At 35.3% G+C, this 23,771-nt stretch overlaps 1 protein-coding gene across 1 annotated transcript in view; it reads right to left on the bottom strand.

Moving 5' to 3' along the window:
* The window catches only part of LOC109055574 (potassium/sodium hyperpolarization-activated cyclic nucleotide-gated channel 1-like), an 89,193-nt gene extending 65,949 nt beyond the window's left edge, over positions 1 to 23,244 (bottom strand). Inside the window, 2 exon segments of the mRNA XM_042778705.1 lie at positions 14,362 to 14,785; positions 22,718 to 23,244. Coding sequence (XP_042634639.1) covers positions 14,362 to 14,785; positions 22,718 to 23,073 — 780 coding nt within the window. The 5' untranslated portion in view covers positions 23,074 to 23,244.
* Positions 23,245 to 23,771: the final 527 nt, after the last annotated feature.

A 23,771-nucleotide genomic window follows, 5' to 3' on the forward strand; every position in this document is an offset into this window, starting at 1 on the left:
CTCAAAATGGTTAAAAAGATCAGTCACTGCATAGTTGTCATAAATAGCATAGCACTGGAAAGGAAGAAGGAAGTCTGTTGTGTGAAGGGAACAGGAGTGGGAGGATGGAGTGAAGTCCATTCATCCCCATCTCTCTCTCACTTTCCGACTGAACTCAACTGTGGATCTATACACCATGGAGTGGAGCTTAAACAGATCTTGGTTCATTCACTCTACTGACTGAGCATGATGTCTATGTGCCATTGGTGGGTTGAGAGAGGAATGCAAGCAGTCAGTGGAGCAATAGATAGAGAGAGAGAGAGAGCGCTGATGAAAAAAAGGAGTTGCAGCAATGACTACAGGGATAGTGTGTTCTGAAGAGAATGTCAGTTCATTAGGAAGTAGTCCTGTATGCTTTTGTCCACTGTTGAAGGTCATCTGCCAAATGAGAAAATGAAATATAGAGCGATGGGAACAGATAGAGAAAAAAAGAGGGTGGTTAGAGAGACTTGGCAGCAATTTGGCAACGCTCATGTGTACTGAGACTGCAGTCTGGATGGATTAGGGCATAATAGAAAGAGAGAGAGAGAAGAAGAAAGAGAGATGCAGGAAGATCATGGAAGAGGATCTGCAGTGGTGAGGTTACATAGATCGGAACTGATTTGATGAGAAATATATTCCTATTGGGATCTGACTTCTGGTTGGTGAATTTAGTGTTTTGGCAAACTTGAGCACAGTTTGAGACATTGTGATCTCTTCTGAAACTCCAAACATTCATGTAAGATTCCTGGAGCCTTTTTTTCTCAGAGAGAAAGATGAGAAGCAGAAAACTTTAGCAAAAGTCTTATTTGCTTTCCATTTCATTGCAGTCTAGGACAAACTATGAACAACTCTTTAGTGCTCTTTATCAGTCACAAATGATTCATTAATGATTCAGCCTGAACTCATGTTATTTAAGAGCACTTACTATTTTTTTCTTTTTTAAATTTTGGTACTTTTATCTTTATAAATAATATATATATATATATATATATATATATATATATATGCTATGTATATGTATATGTATATGTATATATATATATATATATATATATATATATATATATATATATTATTATTTATATATTATTTATTTATTTATAAGTATTTTACTTTTGCTTAGTATATAGTTAAGATCAGTTATTGAGGATGTACTCAAATACTAAAAGAATCGTTAGTGAAACTGAATGAAGAACTGAATGACTCTTAAGAGCTGATTCTTTATAACAAATCAGTCACAAATGATTCAGTCTTTAACTGTTATTTAAATCACTAAATCAGTAGAAGCAATTATACTCACTGAACAGCCTATTTATTTATTTATTTAAATGTATTTTAATTTTATTTAATTTTATTTAATTAATTTTGGCTTTTCTTTTTATAAATAAATAAATAAATAAATAATCATTTCAGAGTGAAAGTGGAATTGAATATATACATTTTTGTTTAGTATAGTTAAGACTTACAAGTTAACTTATTAAAAATATACTCAAGGACTTAAAGAATCGTTATTAAGACTTAACTTGTTTATCTTGTGTTTACTTGTGTTTATGGTGTCTGGTTTTGGTTAATTGTTTCAGAGTGGAAGCGGAACAGAGAAGCAAATGATTATTACAACTTCCCAAGATCTGTGAATTCATGTCTGGACGACACTGATGCACAGCTGAGCCATGAAAGAGAAATGCACAAACATGAAAGAGGGTGAATAAAGAGGCTTAATTTCTCCTGAGAGAGAAAGACTTCTTAAAGGAGGATTTGAATTTTCTACCCTCTTTCTCTGAAGAGCATCTGTCCTGTTTTTAGTGTCGCTGTCTCGCTCTATCACATGTCTTGCTGTATTACTTAACAGCTCTTGGTCTCAGTGCAAAAATCCAGCAGAGAATTTAAGCTCGGGCATTTTCATAACCATGCATAAGAATCATTTCCCCTTGGGCTTCTTTTTCTAATGCTTCCATCCATGTCATCATCACCAACCCATTACCCTCCCAATTGAAATGAAAGTGTGATCGATTCAGCTTCAGCACGCGAGGTATGAAAATAAGCTATTCCATAAAACCTCCTTCACTCATTGTTACATCTTCATTTGAATGGATTTTCACTGACGATTGTGTAATTTTTTACATGCATGGAAAGAACTAGCGCTGTTATATTGCAGAAGCTCATTTTGTTTTGGCTCAGTTCCAACTAATCACACCACTAGTGTGACGATCCATTTAATTTTAAAAGGAACTATTAGCACATTAGCACATTTAGCACATTAATATTAGTTGTATAAATGTATAAATGACCAACTTTTTTTTAAGATAGCTTTCAGCTACAGTACATATCTGTAATTGGAAGTTCACCACGGGAACATAATACAGATGGGCAAAAAATCTGTGACAAATGTAACTCATTCCTTCGCATCAAAAGACACGACATTATTGCACCAAAACATTATAATGAATCGACCTTCGCGCTGTGATGTCACTCCTCAAGAATCTGAGACCCAATCAAATTTGCTTCTTTACATGTATTGCCAGATCAAGACCGCTGATCAATGAATCCATTACTTTTAGTGCTTGTAAGCAATTTTGGAGGAAATATCACACATAAAATGTACAGTACAGACTACCTGACATTTATAGCAGTAAATAGACAGCTATAAGAAGAGTTTGTATTGACACTTTTTTAACAATATACACATCACATTTACACATAAACATTTTTGGTGTTTTTGTGTATGATTGATCGATGCATATTACTACAAAAATTTTCATCTTTCATCAAAATAACCAGCTCTGCTTTTGAAATGACTTTCTTCTTCAGGTGACATTATCAAGCCCACATAAGTTTCAACCAATCAGTGTTTGCCATATTTCAGGAGGGGAGGGGCCTCCTATGATGAACTACAACCTTTTTATTCTCCAATTTTTATCATCCAATCAATTCCTGATTATTTTTTCTGCTTTGTTGTTGCTCACCAAAGCTACCAAGCCGCATTTATTTGATCAAAATACTGAAAAAACAGCTATGTTGTGAAATAATATTTAAACTTAAAATTCGGACTTGCATGCATGTCTACCCACCGGTTCACATCTACAGCAATAGAAAATAAAACAGTTAGTCTTAAATAGTCCATGTTTCTCCTTCATTATCCATAGTGGTCTTGCAGATGGAACGCCAACATGTTTTATAGCTGCTCTGTGTAAACAGCTTAAAAGAATCTCAATGTCAGTGCACAGCAACTCTTTATTTTTCATTTTAATTAATCTGATTTAGCAATATTAATCTGCTTTATTGATGACAAAGTTTATCCCACTGTCAATCCAAGTCTGCATTAGTCACACTGTGTCCTACACTCGTCATTAACAAATGCAGTAACCTTATTGAACTTTTACTGCTGCAGTTTCAGCTTTAGCGCTTGGAAAAATGGGCTATTGGGTGATTCAGCATTTCCATACCATATGTTTCTTACCAAGTGGGTAAGTGCTTTAAGGTAGTGAAGTATAACTAAAGACTTAAAGCCAAGCAGGCTGTTCTTCACGTCATGGAAAACAGACAAATCTCATGTTGCAGGGGATATTCTCTAATAATTGGGTCTAGAAAAGGAGCATCTTCACGAAAAACCTTCTTGCCAAGGAGGCAGATAATGAATTATTGGATCAGATCCCACATCTGCCGCTGATAGTGATTTAACCAGTGCCATAGAAAAAAAGACTGCTGTGGTCTTTTCTTTGTTTTTATTATTAGTTGTGTATAAAATAAAGTTTGTGGAGGAGAGGTGTACTATTACTTTTAGTAATCAGACAAAAATGTATTTCGATTTTGCATAACCATTTTTTTATTCATTAAAAAATACTGAAGAAATATCACAGGTTCCAAAAAAAAATTATAATAATAATAAAAAAATAGTAAGCAGCACAACTGTTTCTAACATTAATAATAAATTAGCATGTTACAATGATTTCTGAAGGATGTTGTGACACTGAAGACTATAGCAATAACTGATGAAAATGCAGCTTTGCCACTACTGGAATAAATTATATTTGAAATTATATTAAAATATACATTTTTTATTTTAAATTTTAGTAATATTTTACAATATTACTATTATTACTGTATTTTTGATTAAATAAATACAGCCTTAATGAGCAAAAGAAAAGAAAAAAAAAAACATCAAAAATCTTACTGATTCCAAACTTTTGTGTGTGTGTGTGTGTGTGTATATATGTATATATGCATGTATGTGTGTGGATATATATATATATATATATATATATATATATATATATATATAATATATATATATATATATATATGTATGTGTGTGTGTGTGTGTGTGTGTGTATGTGTGTGTGTGTGTGTGTGTGTGTGTGTGTGCGTACATACACACACACACACAGTTACATTTTTAGGTTTTTTTATTTTTTATATTTAAATCTAAATTTACATGTAGGTTTTTACATTAGGCTCATTTGGAGCAGTAAGAATTTTTTTCACAAGAAAAACTACTGACAATCTAGTTGTGCAATACTGTTAATAATCAATAAGTAATTAATATGTGCTTAATAAATTAATTATAAGAAGATTGTATGCTTTTTTAAGTTTATGCAATTTCCCAGTGATGGTCTGATCATACACTGAAATAAAATTTTGGTATAGAAAAAATATTCACTCAGAAACCACTTTTGTTAAATTTCAGAAATAATTAAAAAAGAACTGGTAAGTGGCACATTGAATTAAACATGAAATTTGAAGCCAAAAGACTAAAATAGTATTTTCTTGTAAACGTACTTCAGCAATCTTTCTAAAAACTGTTTTTCGAAATTGTATATAAAACAGTGTGTCCACTCATTACAGATGTATATCAAAATGATGGTTTTCTACTAGAGGTTCACTGTATGTGTAACACTCAGTGAACAGATGTTACTGTACATCTAAGCTGTGCATTAACATCTACGCTGATCCGCAGTGTGTAAGACCATGATGCATAAGCATCTGAGTAATTAGAGTGTGCCAGGCACTATTAGATATACATACGAGCGCAAACATACAGAAAACGCAGGACAGACAGGCAAAGAGACTGAAAGAGACAGAGCGTGAGAAGGCACTGAAGGCAAACCCATGTTTGTGCTAATTGTTTTAATCTGCCAGTCACTGGAGAATGAAGCAGCAGTGTAATCATTTGCTTGGGGTAAAAGATTGATTCAGCATCGCTCTCTGCATATGGTTTTCCCAGCATCCTCTGTTCTGTGTATGGTGCAGCACGGGCCAGTTTTGGGCAAAGATTAATTGTTAATTGAGAGAAAGAGAGGAGAAATTGCATTAGCATGCCTGGGCAAAGGGAGCCCCTTGAGAAATCTAATTATGCAAAGACACATGAGTTTAAAGAGGAAGAAACAAAAAAACAACCTGGACTTGGAATTTATCTTCTCCAAGTATGACTGCTGTTCGGCACATGTAATGGAGATTAGCAGAATTTGAACAGGAAATATTTATTAGCCAACAGGTTTCATAATTAATGAGTCCAAAGGACTGCTGAAATTTCTTAACAAGATAATATGTAAATAAAATCTTATAATATCATAAAATATAATAAATTATAAAAAAAAAGTCAATAACACCAAACTGTGAAGAAATGTCTGTCAAAATCATAAAAAAAGTATTAAAAAATGTGGTTTAAAATTTTGATTATTCATTTTTATTAATTACTAATTGTTTTATTTATTTATTGGAAGAAAAAAATAATAGAAAATATATTGTGAAAATGAGCCAATTTGTTATGTAAATAGTTCCAAACACAAAATCTTGAATCTAATTTTTTTCCTGATAAGATCTTCTCATTCTCTCTTATTGCAGCTTAATAATCTTTGATTTAGAGATCAAATATGATCTGTACATATCCTTCCGGGATTCACCAGATTCAGCGGATACTGGCATTAAGAGGTCTGTACAACATGAATAAATATAAAGCTTTATAATAGTAAAAAATCCTATCATACCATACCTAATACCTAATACCATGTTACCAATACCATAAGTGTTCATTGTTGTTTGAGAATGAATCTCATCTACAGACATTGATTAGATTCTCTGGACTGCATTGGACTTACAAACCATTAAAGCGGACTTCCTGCTAAAAAGAACTGATGTGTCCAAAACAGCCACTCACATACACTCGCGGCGTGATGAGAGCATTTAGCCTGCCGAGGAAGGCAGACAGCTTTCACACACACACACACACACACACACGCATACGCATGCAGAGTGATGAGGATATTCGGTGGCTCAAGAGGCTTGTGTAAGTTAGCATCAACGGAAACAATACTTTTAGACTTAGACTTTCTTGAGGCTTTTTGGATGTTCACTACTGGTCTAAAGATTGAAAATAATAATATTAATAATAATAATAATAATCAAGGCTGCCTTTGATTAAAAATAAATCAGAAATTGTAATAATTATTATATATATATATATATATATATATATATATATATATCGTTATATATATATATATATATATATATTAAATTATTACAATTTCTGATATATATATATATATATATATATATATATAATATATATATATATATATATATATAATTTAAAATAACTATATTTAGTAATATATATTTAGTAATATATATTTATTAACTATATTAATTTGTTCATGTTATAGCACAGAAGAATTTAATACTTTTAAAAGATTTAATTAATGTTTTATAATTATTATTATTATTTTATGTAAAAAGCTTCGTTTTTGTAGAAACCTAGATAGATTACCATTCAAAAGGTTGGGGTAAATATTTTATATTTCAAATAAATGCTGTTACTTTGAACTTTCTATTTATCAAATAATCCTGAAACATTTTACACAAAAATGTTAAGCAGCAAAAAACGGTTTTTAGCATTGATAATAAGAACAATTATTAATGTTTGAGCACTGAAAATAACTTAATACCAAATCAGCATATTAGAATGAAGGATCATGTGACGCTAAAATAATATAGCAAATAAATGTAGCCTTGGTGAGCATAAGAGACATAAAAGTTGTTTTTGAAAACATGAAAAAAAAAAAAAAAAAATATTACTACACACTTTTTACCAGTAGTGTATGTATATATTGTACCAGTAGTGTATGTATGTATATATATATATATATATATATATATATATATAGATATATATATATATATATACTATATATATAAAAGATTGTAAATGGAAGTAAAATGGGTCAGGAATATCTTTTCATTTTGACTTTAACAAACAATTCACAGTTAAACATATTTTTTCATTAATTCTTTCATTGATAAATAAATAAATACAGTAGACAAATACTCAACACACCCACTGAGAAAGTTTATTTTATTTTTTTATTTTATTTTATTTTATTATATTATTTTATTTTATATTATATTATATTATATTATATTTTATTTTTAAAATTTTTTTTTATTTATTTATATTTATTTTATTTTATTTTATTTTATTTTATTTTATTTTATTTTATTTATTTTATTTTATTTTATTTTATTTTATTTTATTTTATATATTTTATTTTATTTTATTTTATTTTATTTTATTTTATTTTATTTTATTTTATTTTAGCACACACCAAATAAGTAAATACACTTCCTCCAAATCAGAGGAAATAACTCTGCATAAATCACTGGATTCCTGCTGTCAAGATAACCAGCTCAAGCTGACTCAGCTGTGTTCTGCTTTCAGGGATCGGATGGTGATAGAAGCCATCCTGTTCTTGCGTCTTAAAGGTGTGACTGAACTGTTTGTTCTTTGGCTTCTAATACTTGGCACAGATGCAAGATCTCACTGAGGAGGCAAACACGCAATATCCTCACCTGCCCTCACCTAGCATTAACATAGCCTCCTGACACCTGTGTGCCACGCAGGGGCGGGACGTTTGTGGAGAAGGTATGAGTTACCAGAAACAGACACAGGTGCTTTGAAAAACACACAGGTGGATGACAAAACAGTCTGACTAACAACACAGGAACCAGCCCATTGTTTCCAACCGTGATGTAGTCGCTTCTCAGGAGCAACATTTACTCTGGGATTTGGTGACCTTTTGTTTAAGAAAGGACGCTATTGACCCGTCGAATGTGACATTTAAATGCAATGTGTATTTCTGAGATGCAGAGCACCAAGACGGTTGTCAAACAAGCATGCTTTTAAACTGAATCAATTTATTTATTTATTTATTTATTAACTTAGTTGTTCATGTATTATTTTAATTTCTTAATCATTAAATTATATATATATTTTTAATTATTTTTAGCATTTATTTTACATGAAAAAGTGATTTATTTACTTATATTTTATTGTTTTTTAACTATGCATTTAAAAATTAATTAAACAGATTTAAATTTCTATTAGAAAATATTTATTAAAATTTTTCTTTTTTAATCAATAGACTGATAATTGACCCTTCGTTGAGGAGTTCAATTGACAAGCAACCAATCATAGCCCCGAATTTGCCATTTTGCTCAAAAGAGTAGATTAACGTCTGTAGACTTGAAAAATGGTGTGTATTGATGTCTTTCTGTGGTTGAAACAAGATACCTCCTGATGTTCATTCATGTTTATTTTGCGCCATAACTAGTAAAGAGGGAGAGATGATTGGTTCAAGTGCTGCTTGAACTGAGGTGCTACAATGATCTGTCACGACACATTAAAGAGCCACAATACAGTGTTTATTGTTTGAATTTCTTTAAAAAAAGACCAAAATTGAAAGCTGAGACTTTGTTTCATTCCAAAAGTTACCTACTCTGTCTTGTCTTTCGCCACATTGCCAGTTTACTTTATGCTCTTACGTGAGCTCAGCATGTGGGATTGATTTTCCCCTTTTAGATCAATTTACCAGCTCACTGATGAATCATTCTGCTTGAATTTCTCCCAGGTTGAGGCATGCTTAAAGAGACAGCATCATCTGACTGATGTTCACCATCTTCTGTGACCTGTTTGGTTTGGATGGATGATGTGGTTTATGTGCAACCCCCAATAAATAAATTCTGTCAGGACCACTATCATCAAAATGATTGACACTTTGCAGTTTGCATATAGTTTGGATTGGCGATATGATTCTGTTCTGGGTAAAAACTCTCTGCTCATCCATGCAGCCTGTCATGAATGAGCAGGGAGAGAAGCAATAACCCACTAGGGTAAACAGGACAGAACCGAATGCAGATATCATTAATGTTCTTAATTTTAGCAACATTATTAAAGATAAAAGAAGTCAGATTCAGCAAGGAATATTAGAAAGCTAATCTTAAAGGAGAAGCATGTCCTTCTGAAATAGAGGCTGTGGCAGCATGCCTCTTACAGGACGAGAGTTGCAACAAAGGGGTGCTCTTCATTAATAAGCGACTGAGAAGAGCTGCGTGCCCATTTATTGCAGTACCTGAAAAGATTAAACAACAAGCATATGGTCAATTCCCAAAGTTTTAGCAACAAGCATGTTGTCCTTACCCAGATGATGTCATTAGCATTTGAATAACAACATTTAGTAGCAAAATTTAAATTTTGGTTTAATCACTTCAGCTATTTCTGACATATTCTGCACTTTTAAAGTATTTATTATAAAGTCCTCTCACAATGTTGTTTAAGAAATCTGACACCAAAACTGTTGCAATTTTTCTTTACATGTAAATTTTTCACCCTCTTTCCACGGGCTGTTTTTCCTACTTTACCTTTAAGACTTCTATATGTAAATTGCTCTGTAATGCTTGGCAAACCTCTGTATACTGGCATACTTAACACTGTCATTTATCAGGCCAAGCATGTAAATACTGAATATGCATTGATATGCAAATATTGCAAGTCGAATATTAACATGCTTATGGTTGTGAAATCATAACTTCTGAGAAAGCTGTTTTTGCATCTTAGTTTGGGGAGGGAGATTTGTGTTGTGAACTGTAAATATGGATGAAGTATGGATGTTCATAATTATGTATTAACAATATTAATTTTTGTTCCTGCTGCCAATAGTTAAGATGTTTTATATTAATTTTGGATTACAAATGCAAATCCAAAAAAAAAAAAAAAATAATGGAATTTTTATACGATTATGACAAGTATATGCAGTATATCTATCTATCTAACTATCTATCTATCTATCTATCTATCTATCTATCTATCTATCTATCTATCTATCTATCTATCTATCTATCTATCTATCTATCATCTATCTATCTATCTATCTATCTATCTATCTATCTATCTATATATATATCTGTGTGTGCGTAATTATATGTGCGTGTGCGTGTGTGTGTGCGTGTGTGTGTGCGTGTGTGTGTGTGTGTGTATGTTTATAAAATACTAAGCAGAATAAATTATATACGACACAGTTAGCAGTATTTTAATGTTCCATTATTAGAAGTATGTTAATGTTCCAAAAAAAATAAAATAAAAAAATAAAATAAAATAAAAAGGTAATCGTGAGAAAGTTTATAAAATATAGATATAAAGTCAGATTGTGACAAAGAAAACTATTTCTGCTTTGCAAAATAGGTGGATGGCTGGTTTAGCTGGTGGAGTTATCTGTGCTGGGCAATGAGAGGGAACAGCTGTGTTTTGTTGTGGGTTCTACACTGATACACACACACACACACACCATCAGGGCTCCAGAGCAGACAAAATGCTGGTTTGAGAGAAAATGGACAGATGTGACCCTCATTGACTTGGGGATTCGAGCGCTCGATTGTCTCCCCCTTCCTTGTCTGTTTATTTTGCCTCTGTTTTTCCAAAATCACACCGAATATCCAATACCTCCTTTTTTTTTTTTTTCATTTCCTCTTTTCTTTCTATTCTTTCTTTTTAATATACCACCCATACATGCTTGTTCCTCTCTGTCCCAATCCAAATAGCATTAGAATAGCTTTTAAGAGCATTTCAGGGACAGAATATAAAACAAGGATGATGATCCCCATGAAGAGAAAAGAGAAGCTTCTATAACATGTCATTTTGTCTCAGTGGTTGTGTTATCCATGTCAGCTATGATAGTCTTTAAGGAGATTCCTAAAGTTTGTGAATTAAGTGCTATTGGTTAACTTCTTGTTTATTTAAGTTGCATTAAAATTACTGTTTTATGTTTTTAGGGGGTTTTATGTGATATTCTCAAAATAATTAGCCTGGCCCATACATTGGTCTATCACTATTCTGAATCAAACCAGAAAGTAGTAGCCTATCGTTTCTACAGTGTTGAAACCCTGAAAAATTATACCAAGGGATATAAGGAATTCTGTTCAATAGACCTTAGTCAGGAAACACAAGGAGAATGAATTGTACATAAAACCATTGTTATGTAAATTGCCACATTCAGTTCAGTGCAAGCATGAGAGAAAGAAGAAGTAAAAGAGTGATAAAGCAGGGTTAAGTGAAAACAAATAGAAGCAATGCTAGATAATGTAAAGAAAATGGAGTACAGTAGGTAAGGAAATGAGACAGAGAAATGGAGAAAGGGAAGCAAACCGGAAATCAGAGATATGCATGTGCATACAGTAAGAAACAGATGTGAGATTGCATGTGCATGAGCAACCCAAAATAATCTACATTTTCTGTAAACCTTTCGAGCTCTACCGAACATCACATCTGCTCTGCGTCAACCTCTTGATTCACACTCCAGGTTTCATTAAAGCACCATGTCACACTGCGGCATCGTGATCCATGCGCTAACTCATGCCACAGCTCTGTTTGAGCGGATCAGGATACCGTGACTTCATTCAACATGGCGGTAAATCCACAGAGGCATATACACTGCGGTATATAGCACATAGACCTGCTCAAGGCAGGATTTGGACAGCGATGGCAAACCTCGGAATCACAGCATGTGCCAGGAGCGCAACCCGAGGTCGGGAATAAACACGTGCTTATTCCTGACAATCAAAATATCTCTCTGAGAAGAGGGGGGAAGCTTAAGGCTAACTGAGTGTGGAAATAATATGCAATAATGCATTCAACATGCGTTATATATATAGATAAATATGCAAGTAGCACCTTGTTATTTATATATTGCTTTGCAATAAAGAAACAGCATGAGATGTCAGAAAGGAAGACAGGGAGAGACAGGGCTGATTGTCATTTTCCAGAATGCATCAGTGCAGCATGAGAGGGGAAATGGGGTGTATAATGTGGATGCTTCCGGGGATGCCGTAAATAAGTGCTTAGTAAAGCTTCTGGCCTGTTTTAGCCTGTGGTTCTGGATTACTACTTTAAAATGTACATTTTACTGCATTATTTAGTCATACTTAGGTCATATTTCAGGTTAAATGTTCAAATCCACACTTAACCCTAAACTTTTGCATGTCGCCCCAAACCATTAGCATTTAGATATGAATGATACCCCATGGCTCTTTGAGGAGAGATGTGCTATTCATATTCTTAATAAAGACTTATTTTTGCGCAGTGCCTTGCATGATACCATGTCATCACCTCAAAACTGTTACCATTGTGCATGATTTGTAAACGAACACATTTTGACAGTGGCGTCACATGACTAGCTCCATATATTAGGCTTTTCTAATGTGGGAAACTTGCTTGTTAGTCCACCTGGTACAGCATTGCACTTGCGATGTAAAACTCGAGTACGAGTCCTGTGACGACACTTTATAGAAGAGCTCAAAGATTTGTAAAAAGCTAAAACAGTATTGTTGCTTTAGCAAATATGTTTTTAGCTCATGTTTGGTTTTCTTAACATTATCAGAGCGACAGAGCATTAAGGGTCATTTGTGGCCTAATGGTTAAAGACTTGATGTCAGACTTGTAACCCAAAGGTCTCAGGTTTGAGTACCGGCAAGGATTGCTGGTACCAACTAGGTGAGGCACTAAGCAAAGCACTGAACCCCCAACTGCTCCAAGGACACCGCTGCTCCAGGAGTGTTCACATGTGTTAAATGCAGAGCACAAATTCCAAGTATGGGACACCATACTCAGCTACACGTCATGTCACTTTACTTCACTTAACCTTTCAGTGTCTCTCACCGGACACTTCCTTTCCGAACTTCCACTCGTAGTAGTAGTACGTGCAGGCAATGTAACATGCAAGAATCAACATATTATCATTTTGCAGAGATGTCGCCAGCTGCGCGTTTTTACAATGTGGAAATCCCCTAGGTTTACATTGATTTCAGTGGGCTCTTTTAAATACCCTTGAAATGCTAGAAACCACATAGCAACATACTAAAAAACACTTAGAACACCTTATAAGCCACATAGCAACAGTCTGGCAATCACACAACATCTTAGCATCATGATGGTGAGTTTTGGACTATGTTTTTAGCAGTAGCTGTTTTTGGCAATGGATTTGTTTTCTCTCTGCACAAGCGTAAAGAAAAATGTTAATGGAGTTCCTGTCTTAACTAATCCAATGGTAGATCACAGAAAACAATAGTAATGAATCACCCGTGATTACTGTCAGCCACATTCATTTGTTTTACTCTTCCTGAGAGCTACATCTGTATTTCAATTAGGTAAGATCAGAAAATGTAGACTCTGCTCTCTACCAGTCCAGACTTGGGTGTCTGCCAGCTGAAGAGGAAGACAAACTGGCTTTAAGAGTTTAATGACTGCAGGGCACCAAAACAAAGAGCAATCTCTTCCTTCTCCATTGTACATAGCTTCCAAACCTCCTCAAAACCCCTGATGTTGCATTTTTAACCTTGGAAACATATGCTAACCATATCTGTTTTATTATGGAACAACGAGAAAGGGTTTTCTGAGTTGGGTTAACTTTTATAACATAAGCTGTAATTTACTGTACAATTGGCTGGGTATAATAGCAGGTGGGAAGCAGAAACATGCAATGTTTTTCTGACGAAAATGACCTTAAAGTGCAACAACGCTCTTGTGAAAATGGCCAGTTGGGGAGGGCTTGCAAACCGCATGTGTCATGAGAAGATTAATGCTTTGTATTTTAGCTTAGGGTGTCTGAGACGGGGGTGGGAGTGAAGTGCTCTAGCATGAATGCCGAGGCAGTTAATAGTTTTTCTCAACTGCTCTCGCAGCACTGAAGAGGTCAGTTGCTCTATCTGCTCTCGCTCCCTAATGCGGCTTTTGAGGTGTCGCCGAGGGCTAGCAGCAGATATGCTAACCTTAACCCCCAAATAAGTCTCTCCACCTCTAAAGAGTGTGTGTCAGAGGTCTTGGAGAGGGGTGCGTGCAGCAGAACAACACCTGAGCTCAAAGCACCTTGGGTCGATTGTGTCATGAACACACACCTAAACATGCACAACATCTCTTCTTGTTCATACTGGAAGCTAACAAATCCAATACCTGTTACTAAAGGCCATCTGTGTCATAGTTTGTTCACTCACACACTCACACACACACTGTCCCCTCACCTCCTCCCACTGGTGGATGTATCTGATGAGCCGTGAAAGCCTGAGAAGACGAAGCAAGCTGAGGATTTTGGTGAAGCGTACGATACGCAGTGCTCTGGCCGTCTTGTAGACCTCAGAATCAAAGCCTTTCTCTACTATTAGAAAGATATAATCCACCGGGATGGAGGACAGGAAGTCTACCACGAACCAACTCTTCAGGTAGTTCATCTTAATGACCTTTGGGTCCAGGATGATCTCTGAGCTCTCCTCGTTCACAATTCCAGTTCTGAAGTTCATGACCAGGTCCACCAGGAAGATGGTGTCCGAGGCCACGTTGAAGATGAGCCAGCTGGTGGTAGTTTGCTCAGAAAAGAAGGTAATTCCCACAGGAATGATAATTAGATTCCCCATCATCATGATGAGCATTATCAAGTCCCAGTAGAACCTGCAGTGGAGACAGAAAATGACGTGTTAAAGTGGGACCACTTGAAGGCAAAACCGTTTTTTCTCCCAGCTTAACAGCATTGAGCAAAATTAGAATTGAAAAAAGGGTTCCCTTTCAGTTCGTGAGTGCAGATTTAAATTGATTTGGCCACACCGCACAAGAAGTTGAGTTGAAATATGAATTAGAATGACAGGAAGTGGAGTTTACTGAACGTCAATTTAACACAGTAAAATGCATTATAGGAAATGAAGTGTTACTGTATTCTGATCCACAAAAGGTCATTTATTAAATCAGCATCTCATTCTGAAGACCAGCATCCAAAACACAACATTTACAAGTTTTTTCAGCAGATATGAGTGTATTTCCGGTCAATCTTATGACTCATTTCCATTACCTGATCTATCAAAGTTTTACCCATGAATTGACTTTACAACTACTTCAAAAGCACTTTCACGTTCTCTCCTATCTTGATTCTGTTCCCAACAGCAAAAAAATGCTAGCCCTGTTCAGTATGAAGATGATGTAGCAGTACTGGCAAGATTAAATTCCTGCTCTTTTCTGCTGGAATGCCCTCATTGCGACAGCCCTCAGATATATGTGATGTTTCTCTGGGTCCTGTCTAACAGACTTCCTTCAGCGATCAGTACAGCTCGCGCCTGCAGTCCACACATGATGCACTACAGCTCATTTCCCTGTCGCTTTTGATATCACCACCAACACTTCCTGCAGGATTGCCACCCTGTGACAGCACAGCACAGCTCGCGCTTTGCTCTCTGGATGAGGAGGCAAAGAGCCACAGGACCAAAAAGGCAAGAGGGAGATTGTAACATGAGAGGGTTTCCCTTTCTTATGTGAGAATTGTATGTGTTTACAACTGTCTGTGTGCGACATTCTGCTTTGCTTGTTCAATCCGCAGAAAGGTAATTAAAGGTACAGGGCTGTTATTGCTGAGCCAGCAGCACTTGAACCCTCAGGAATTAGCTTGTGTTTTGAAAATATGTGAATGGAGCCACCATAGGGGTGAATGGAATCGCGGCGGCTGTTGGGAGGTGTTTGTTGCTTTAGTACAACTAGCAGACTGATGGGCCCAGCAATTACACAATGTGCACTTTATTAATGTGCATTGGCAGCTAGCTAGCTGAAACCAATATCCACAAGCTGGATCACAAGAGTAAATAAATGTAATATAAATATAAATACATTTAAAATGGTTCTCTTAAATTGTGTTAATATTTTACTGTTTTTACTGTATTCGTGTACTGTATTGGGCAAATAAATGCAGACTTGGTGCGTATAAGAGACATTTAAAAATCTTGCCAATCACAAACTTTTGAGTGATATAGACATCTAAAATATTATAAAAAATATCAGCATTATCAATTATGATCATTTATCACTTGACTGCTACACCAACGTTTTGTTTGTCAGCCTACAGTAAAACACTAGACCATATTCTTATTGCTTAGCTGATGTTATATAAACATTATGTGAAACTTTCAATTTACATGTTGAAAAGCTCACAAAATTATTATAAAATGTGATTTGTGATACTCTGCAGTCTCAGTATGTCCTTCATTCTCTCTCTTCACCAGAGCACTATACTCGAGAGAGGTTTTCAGTTGCTTGGCAGAAGATGCAGCGCACAGCTCGTACAGTGAGAAGAATCGCATTATGATTTCGAACCTTCAGTGTTACATAACAAGACACCCAGTGTTGAATAGACATGCAAAGAAATGAAGGACAAAACAGTAGAATTTGGACTGTCTGCTTATTTAACTAATTCCCAATATAAGGGGAAAAAACAGAAAAATGTTTTTGTATACTTATTCGATTGTCAAAATAACCCTGTTTGTTTTTGTAAGTATTCCTTAATTATATTATTTTTAGTCATTCAATCTTCTTCTCAATGTCTATTTAGCACAGGTTACAGACTTCCATTGTCGTTCACAAGCATGTTTGACAACAAGCCAAACCAAACACAAGTCAAGTAATTAGTGAACACTGCTACATTGGTGGTATTACTCATGCCACCTAATGTGAAGAAATCTTCCTCAGCACAAAAGTGAAAAATAGACCGGTTTTATATCTGCCTTGAGCAGACATGAGTCAGCTCTCTGATAGGAGTCCAGCAGACAACAGAAGAGATTTTTTTTGCAACGCTGAAATGTTCAGAGGTCAGTGTATTGTATATACACATGCACACATACTATAATTGCATTAATGTAGCGCCTGTGTCTTGTAAAAACCAAAGGCAGACGTATTTTGATAGGCGCCGGGCTGGCCTAGAGAACCATACAAAATGTCCTGGCTGCTGATAACGGCATACATCCATGAACTAAAATAGATGCTTTCAAGAATCCTATCTCATGCTAAAAACCCCTGACTGGTGCCTCAGATGAGGCCGATGCACTTGGCTGTAATGGATCTGAGCGAATGAGAAAAGCTGAGAACGGCCTTGCTTTATAAATATCTACCGATCCAATATTAAATAATTTTCTGTGCTTCGGTCCAAACAGGCATCTTTGGTTAATAATATCCACCTTGGTTATTTTTACTTTTGGGAGCTGTAAAAAGATGAAAGAATTAATTATTTGTTTGCTTCTGCTGTTGGTTGTAGAATAGCTGGGATTGTGCATGAATTGCATGTGAAGGTATATTGAGTACTCATATTGAGAGAGGTTTGACAGGCCGTTTTGCTTTTGTAACTGTAGCCTTGACAACCGAATGACAGACAGGCTGTATTGTCAGAGGTGGGATGGTTGCCATGTGACCATCTGTCCTGCTGGTGAATACTAAAGACAAGCATAGGGGACATGACCCAGACACAATGCTTCTATATGCTCAAAAGCACTTTTCTGTCTCTCTACAGCAGCTGCAACTTCACCTCAGTGTGGAATGGGGGGTTTTAAAGGAATAATATGCACAAAAATTAAAATTCTTTTATTTATTATCCTCATGTCATTTCATCAGGCTGTCAAGCTCCAAAATAATTTTTTTTTGTTCTGAAGTCATTTGATAGCTGTGTATGAGAAATTTAAAAACATTAAGGTTTTTTTTCATTGATCATCTTCCTAACGGTGAGCTGTTAACTTAACAACTGAATCAGTGAGTTGAAATTAAGAACTGAATCAGTCTGGACTGTGAACTAATCACTCCACTAATCACTGGTTTTATGAACTCAATCAACTGAGTCACTGAAAAGATCTGACTCAAATGAACAATTTGGAATATTGCTACTCCTGTCTGAAAACTTAGATAGATAGATAGATAGATAGATAGATAGATAGATAGATAGATAGATAGATAGATAGATAGATAGATAGATAGATAGATAGATAGATAGATAGATAGATAGATAGATAGATAGATAGATAGATAGATAGATAGATAGATCACATAATTATTTATAAAGAGACAGATTTCTCTTAACTGTGGCCTGTTTGCAGAGCTCTGCAGTCACACTGCATTCATAAATTGGGCGTTCTTCAGCATTGTATGCGAGAAAAAAAAATACAGACTTTGGCTATTTAAAGAGTACCAAGGGGCGTCAATTTGGAAGAAGTGAGACATGCACTTGCAAAGACCTTCATTAGACTTTGGGACATGTCTTTGAAACAAGCCTCCAAAAAGCAACAGCAAAATGCATCAATAATGCAAGACAAACTTGCATGCCCCTAAAAATAGAGGTTAATCTGGGTTTAGAAATCAGAGGCCGTTTGATAGGGAGAAGGAATCTGCTCACATACAAATCCTGCTTTTCCACAACCTGTGTGATTAATTTATAAGCCAGAGATTTGACCCGAGCTTATCCGTTACCTGATAAATCCTGCCACTAAAAAAAAAAAAAAAAAAAAAAAAAAAAAAAAAAAAAAAAAAAAGTGAAGGAAAATGGTGAAGGAATTCTGGGAAGGTGACGTCAGTCACGTCTGAAGATTTTCAATAGATTTTCCTTTCTCCAGTGAAGAATTGTGACCACAGCAATAGGCTGGACAAACAGGGAAAGCAAGAGACAGATGACATGCAATATGGAGGACCGATGAAAGAAACATTCGACTGAGTCACGCATGATAAAAGCCGATGACAAAAGATCTCAGGCCACATCAAGTCAAGCATGAGCCCTTTCTAAAAACAATGAATAATGAATCTTACTAACCTCCTATTAATCTTTAAAGGACCACATTGAGATATTGAGTTTCCTAATGCTTCAGAACCAAAACAGCACATGTGAATGCTGTTGTCACTCGTGTGGTGTTTCTGATTCTAGCATTTTCAGTTCACGGCTGGGACGTTATTGGAAGAAAATTAGCCAATTTCACAAAATTAACTGGTAAAAAGCTTAGAAACAAAAGAGCAGTTCCCTGTGTGGGTGAGAAAGGAAAGCCATTGTAAATGAGCAGACGATACCGAAGTCTGCCAAGTGTTGCTGGAATCACACGGTTCAGGCTTTTGTCCTTTAGAAGCAATAACCACTGTCATCCTCCTATTGACTCTATTTTACTTTCCGTCCACCGTCCCCCTCTTCGTATCTTCTATTTTCTCTTTCTCACCTGTTTTCTCCTTTTCTGGTTTTCCCTTTGATGTAAAGCCTATTTGGCAAGTGTGATCAAAGGCTCAATATTGTGTGCAGAATTGAAGCATGGCCATCTAAGAATGCTATGAAGTAGCTAGCACCAAATTAATTTAATAAAATAGAGACTATGTTATTTTAGCATTGCTTATATATTGTAGTATTATTTATATGCTGTTATATGTAAAGAATTAGCTTTTATTTTAATATTTTCAGCTTTTATGTAAATTTTAGTTTAAGTAGTGATGTGCTTCGTCATTTTTATTAGTTTTTGTTTGAATTATTACTGTTTTGCTTAATTTTGATTTGTTTAATTTTAATTTTAGTGCTTAAACTTATTTGTTTGTGTTAGTTTCCAAGGCAACATTTCTAATTTTCATTTAAGCTTTTTAAGTTTAAGTTTTAATGCAAATTTTAGTTTAAATTTTAGTCGTTTGTTACGTGCTTTTGTGATTTTTATTCGTTTTTGTTTAAACTTTAACTTAAGCTTTAACTTATTTTATTTCAGTTTCCAAGGTGAAATTTCTTATTTTTGTGAACATTTTTTAATTTGTTTAAGTTTTAGTTTGTCATTTTGGTATGCACTTTTTAATTTTTATAACTTTTTATATAAATTATCAATGTTTCGTTTTAGTTTTTTTCTGTTTTTGTAATTATAATACTTTAACTTATTTTATTTCAGTTAGTTGCCAAGGGAACATTTCTAATTTTCACTTAAGTTTTTAAGTTTACCCCCTTAATACGTTTTTATATTGTACAATATGCATATGATTGCTAAGCAGCGGCGTCCTTTGTACATTATGGCAGAAAGGTCAACCGCGTTACATCACAGGGTTCAGAGCAATGTTAATCTCGTTCAGTGTGTGTTGAACATCTAATCCGATCTCACCTTCTCTCATCCCTGCTCTGATGTTGGAGGGCTTTACACAAACAGTTTTGATCTGTTTTAGGAGTGGCGCAGCCTAGTGGTTAAAGACCTGAAAGGTTGTAGGATTAAATCCGTGAACTATGTGAGTACTTCACGTACACAATCTGTGTACTGTGAGCATCGCATAAAAACATCAGCTAAATGTCAAATAGTAGTTGCAGTAGAAATGGACTTCCAGCAGACATAATGGGTCATTCATATTGTACAGTATTGGCTGACCTCTGTAACTTCAAAAATAATGGATATGTTTGTGTACTTGAGAAATTAGCTTTGGACTTGCTCAGGCAATTAATGTTTATTAATTATGACTTGACTGATTGCACAAAGTAACACGGTGGAACCCAATTTCACTATTGAACAGACGTTTCCATTTTGCATTCTCCATCAAGCATGGGAAACTGGCAATTTATTAAGAAATATAAAAGTGTTTTTTTTTTGTTGTTGTTGTTTGTTTGTTTTTACATGGTGTTGACTTTATTTAGTATTTAGTTTAAACAAGAAAAGAAATTTAGTTATTCTAATAGTGTTATTTTAGTATCATCGAGATATGGTTATAGTTATAGTATTATTATTTCTAAATAGTTTTTGTTTTTAAATTTTCTTTTCTGTTTTATTTCAAGTTTTAGTAATTTTGTTGTGTGCATGTCATTTTTTTTATGTCTCTACTGTTTTTATAATTTTTTTCTTTTTGTTATTTTAGTACATATAGTTAAACTAAATTAAATTAGAAGTTTTTTAAAATCTTATTATATTTCAGTTACATTTTATTTCATGCAATGAATTTTTTTTTTAAGGTTTTAGTTTTAGTTAATCATAATAACATTATAATATTATGTGTTTACTGTAATAATTATAATAATATTTTAAGCAGTTTTTAAGCAGTATATTGACATGTAAAAAAGTATGGGTTCTATATATTTATTATATATATATATATTATATATATATATATATATATTATATATATATATATATATATATAATATATATATATATATATAATAGTTAGGTGGTGCCTTGGGAGTACAACATCTGAGTTGATTTTTATCAAAGCAAAGTCAATCAAGTACATGGGATAAATAAAACTGTGAGACGTGGGAGTCCAGTTAATGACCCTGTATGGGATAGAGTTCTCCACAATCATGAACAGTGTGAAGCTGCTTTCAGCACCATGGAGAGCGTTATGGGCTGAAACTAATGATCAGACTTGATAATGTTTCTAACCTATTTGAGCTATTAATATCTTTTGTTACTTTCTAAGTGAAAAGTTTGATACTGTAAAGTGTACAGAAAATGACTCAGGTTGTTCAATTGAAATGATGACTCAAAGTTCATCAAAATTAGCCTCTCCAACAACTATAATAAATAAAAATAAGAAAGAAACATGGTGGTTTATGCACAAAAAGGATTCTGTGAAAGTCCGGTTTACCATATATAAGGCAGTGTATATTTTTTACAAATTAAAAACATTATTTATTTTTTTACAGAAAATATTTATACTGTAAAAAAAATTAATATATAATGTTTCATCATATATGGTGAGATAACCCACTGCTATAAACCTGACATTTTTGCGGTATATATTCATTTATCCATCCATCTGTCAACCTATCTATCTATCTATCTATCTATCTGTCTGTCTGTCTGTCTGTCTGTCTGTCTGTCTGTCTGTTTGCTGTCTACATTGGTGCAATGGGGTAAGAAACTAACTTGAGACTTCTAACCTCCAAGTGGCCAAACAAACTCCAAATGATGAACAAAAGTATGAAATTATGCTGTTGCTTGTGTAATAATGCCTTTCCTAACAAGCTATTTAACAATAACCTAGTGTTACATTGTCAATTTTTTTTGTTCGTAGTAGTCTAATTTGAAGAGGATCTGCTAGTCAAGTTGTGCATGAAACGTTCTCGTGGGGGGCATTGGGTTTGAAAATCCCCTCCATTTACCTGACTAACGCGATTAGCGTTAAACTGCTTTAGATCAACTGTCCCAGCGCTAAAATTGGCATGGGCTGTTACCTGGTGAGAGCCACACGGGATCATACAGAGCCACGAGATAACACAATAGAATAATCCGCGTGTTTCTGCCTCAAAACAAGACGTGATCTTGCATCCACCCTCGTTCCTTTTCATCTCACGGCAGACACTAACAGCTATGTGTTTACAAGAGTGGTGCATCATTCCCTGCGCGCACCAGCACACACGTCTTACACAACAGCAGAAAGAAATGCCCAATGATGGCAGATCGGAGACGTCCCATGATGACTGCTGTGCCGTTTATTCACCGAGATGACATTCACCCCTACTCGTGCCAAGGGCATTGCGTGCGTTCAGGTTCTCCGAAACGCCACGCTAAATGACTGCAAACGCGGCGCGCAGCGCACGAAGCCAAATTTACTGTGAGTGTGCGTGGGAAGGTGACTTTCCACACTCCTTACCTAAAATCACTATAGGGGTGAATGATCCAATATCCAGCCGTCTGCACTCTCTCCTGCTCTTTCTCCACAGCTTTCTGACTCCCGAACATCCGCAAGGAGAACTTATTCACCCCGGGCTGCATCATGGCTCCAAATTGCCGCTGCATAAACCCGTATTGCCTGGACGCGGCGTCTATATCGTCAAACCCGACCATGGTTTCTTCCCGGTCCCCCTTTGCACCCACTGAGTTGCCGTGGTCTTTCATGTTCTGGCTCCCCATGCTGTTCTTCAAGATCGAGTCTTGCCTCTGGATCACATTATTCCCATCCGCTTTCTCCTCTTTGTTGCTCGAGAACGAATTGGATTTGTCTTCCATGGCGGTTTCAGAACGTGCTGTCTCCGGGTGCGGAGGACAGGCTACGCGTAAAAGTCGAAAGGAGCAGCTTGCGGCTCTTCTGTTTCATTGGACGTCCCTCAAACCACCGCTGCCTCCAGTCCGAGTGCTGCTGCACAACTGAGAGGCAGAGCAGTGGTGAACCGGACAGGATCAGCTTTCTTGGGCTGCTGCCATCTACTGTCGGGATTGAGCGCGGCCCGCGTCCCCGTGGCTCTCCAAGCGTGTCGCGGACGCGGACGCACTGCCATAATGCGCTGCTCCGATATGCCTCCAGACTGAAAGCGTGCCAAAGGAATACCATTGAACATGATGTTGTAGATGCAAATCAGGGTTATGTAAAGCATTTGGGAAGGGCATGTTTTATTATGAGGTGAACTGAAATGGCAATTATATTATGGAAGACTAACATCCCTGTGGTTATTAAGACTGTCTATAAAATATCATGTATAATAGGGGTTTGTGGTATGACAAAATCGTGCATCATTACACACACACACACACACACACACACACACACACACATTTTGTATTATATTAGATATTTTCCTGGAAATTTAACAAAAAAATTTTTTTATATTTTAATAGCCAAGTGGGTTACGCATTTCTTATTTTTTTTTTTTTTTTTATTATTATTATTTTTTTTTTCAAGGGTGTTTAATCTCATTTGACTCTTTTCT

The sequence above is a fragment of the Cyprinus carpio genome, chromosome A21 (assembly GCF_018340385.1).
Source record: "Cyprinus carpio isolate SPL01 chromosome A21, ASM1834038v1, whole genome shotgun sequence".
Taxonomy (NCBI): Eukaryota; Metazoa; Chordata; class Actinopteri; order Cypriniformes; family Cyprinidae; genus Cyprinus; species Cyprinus carpio.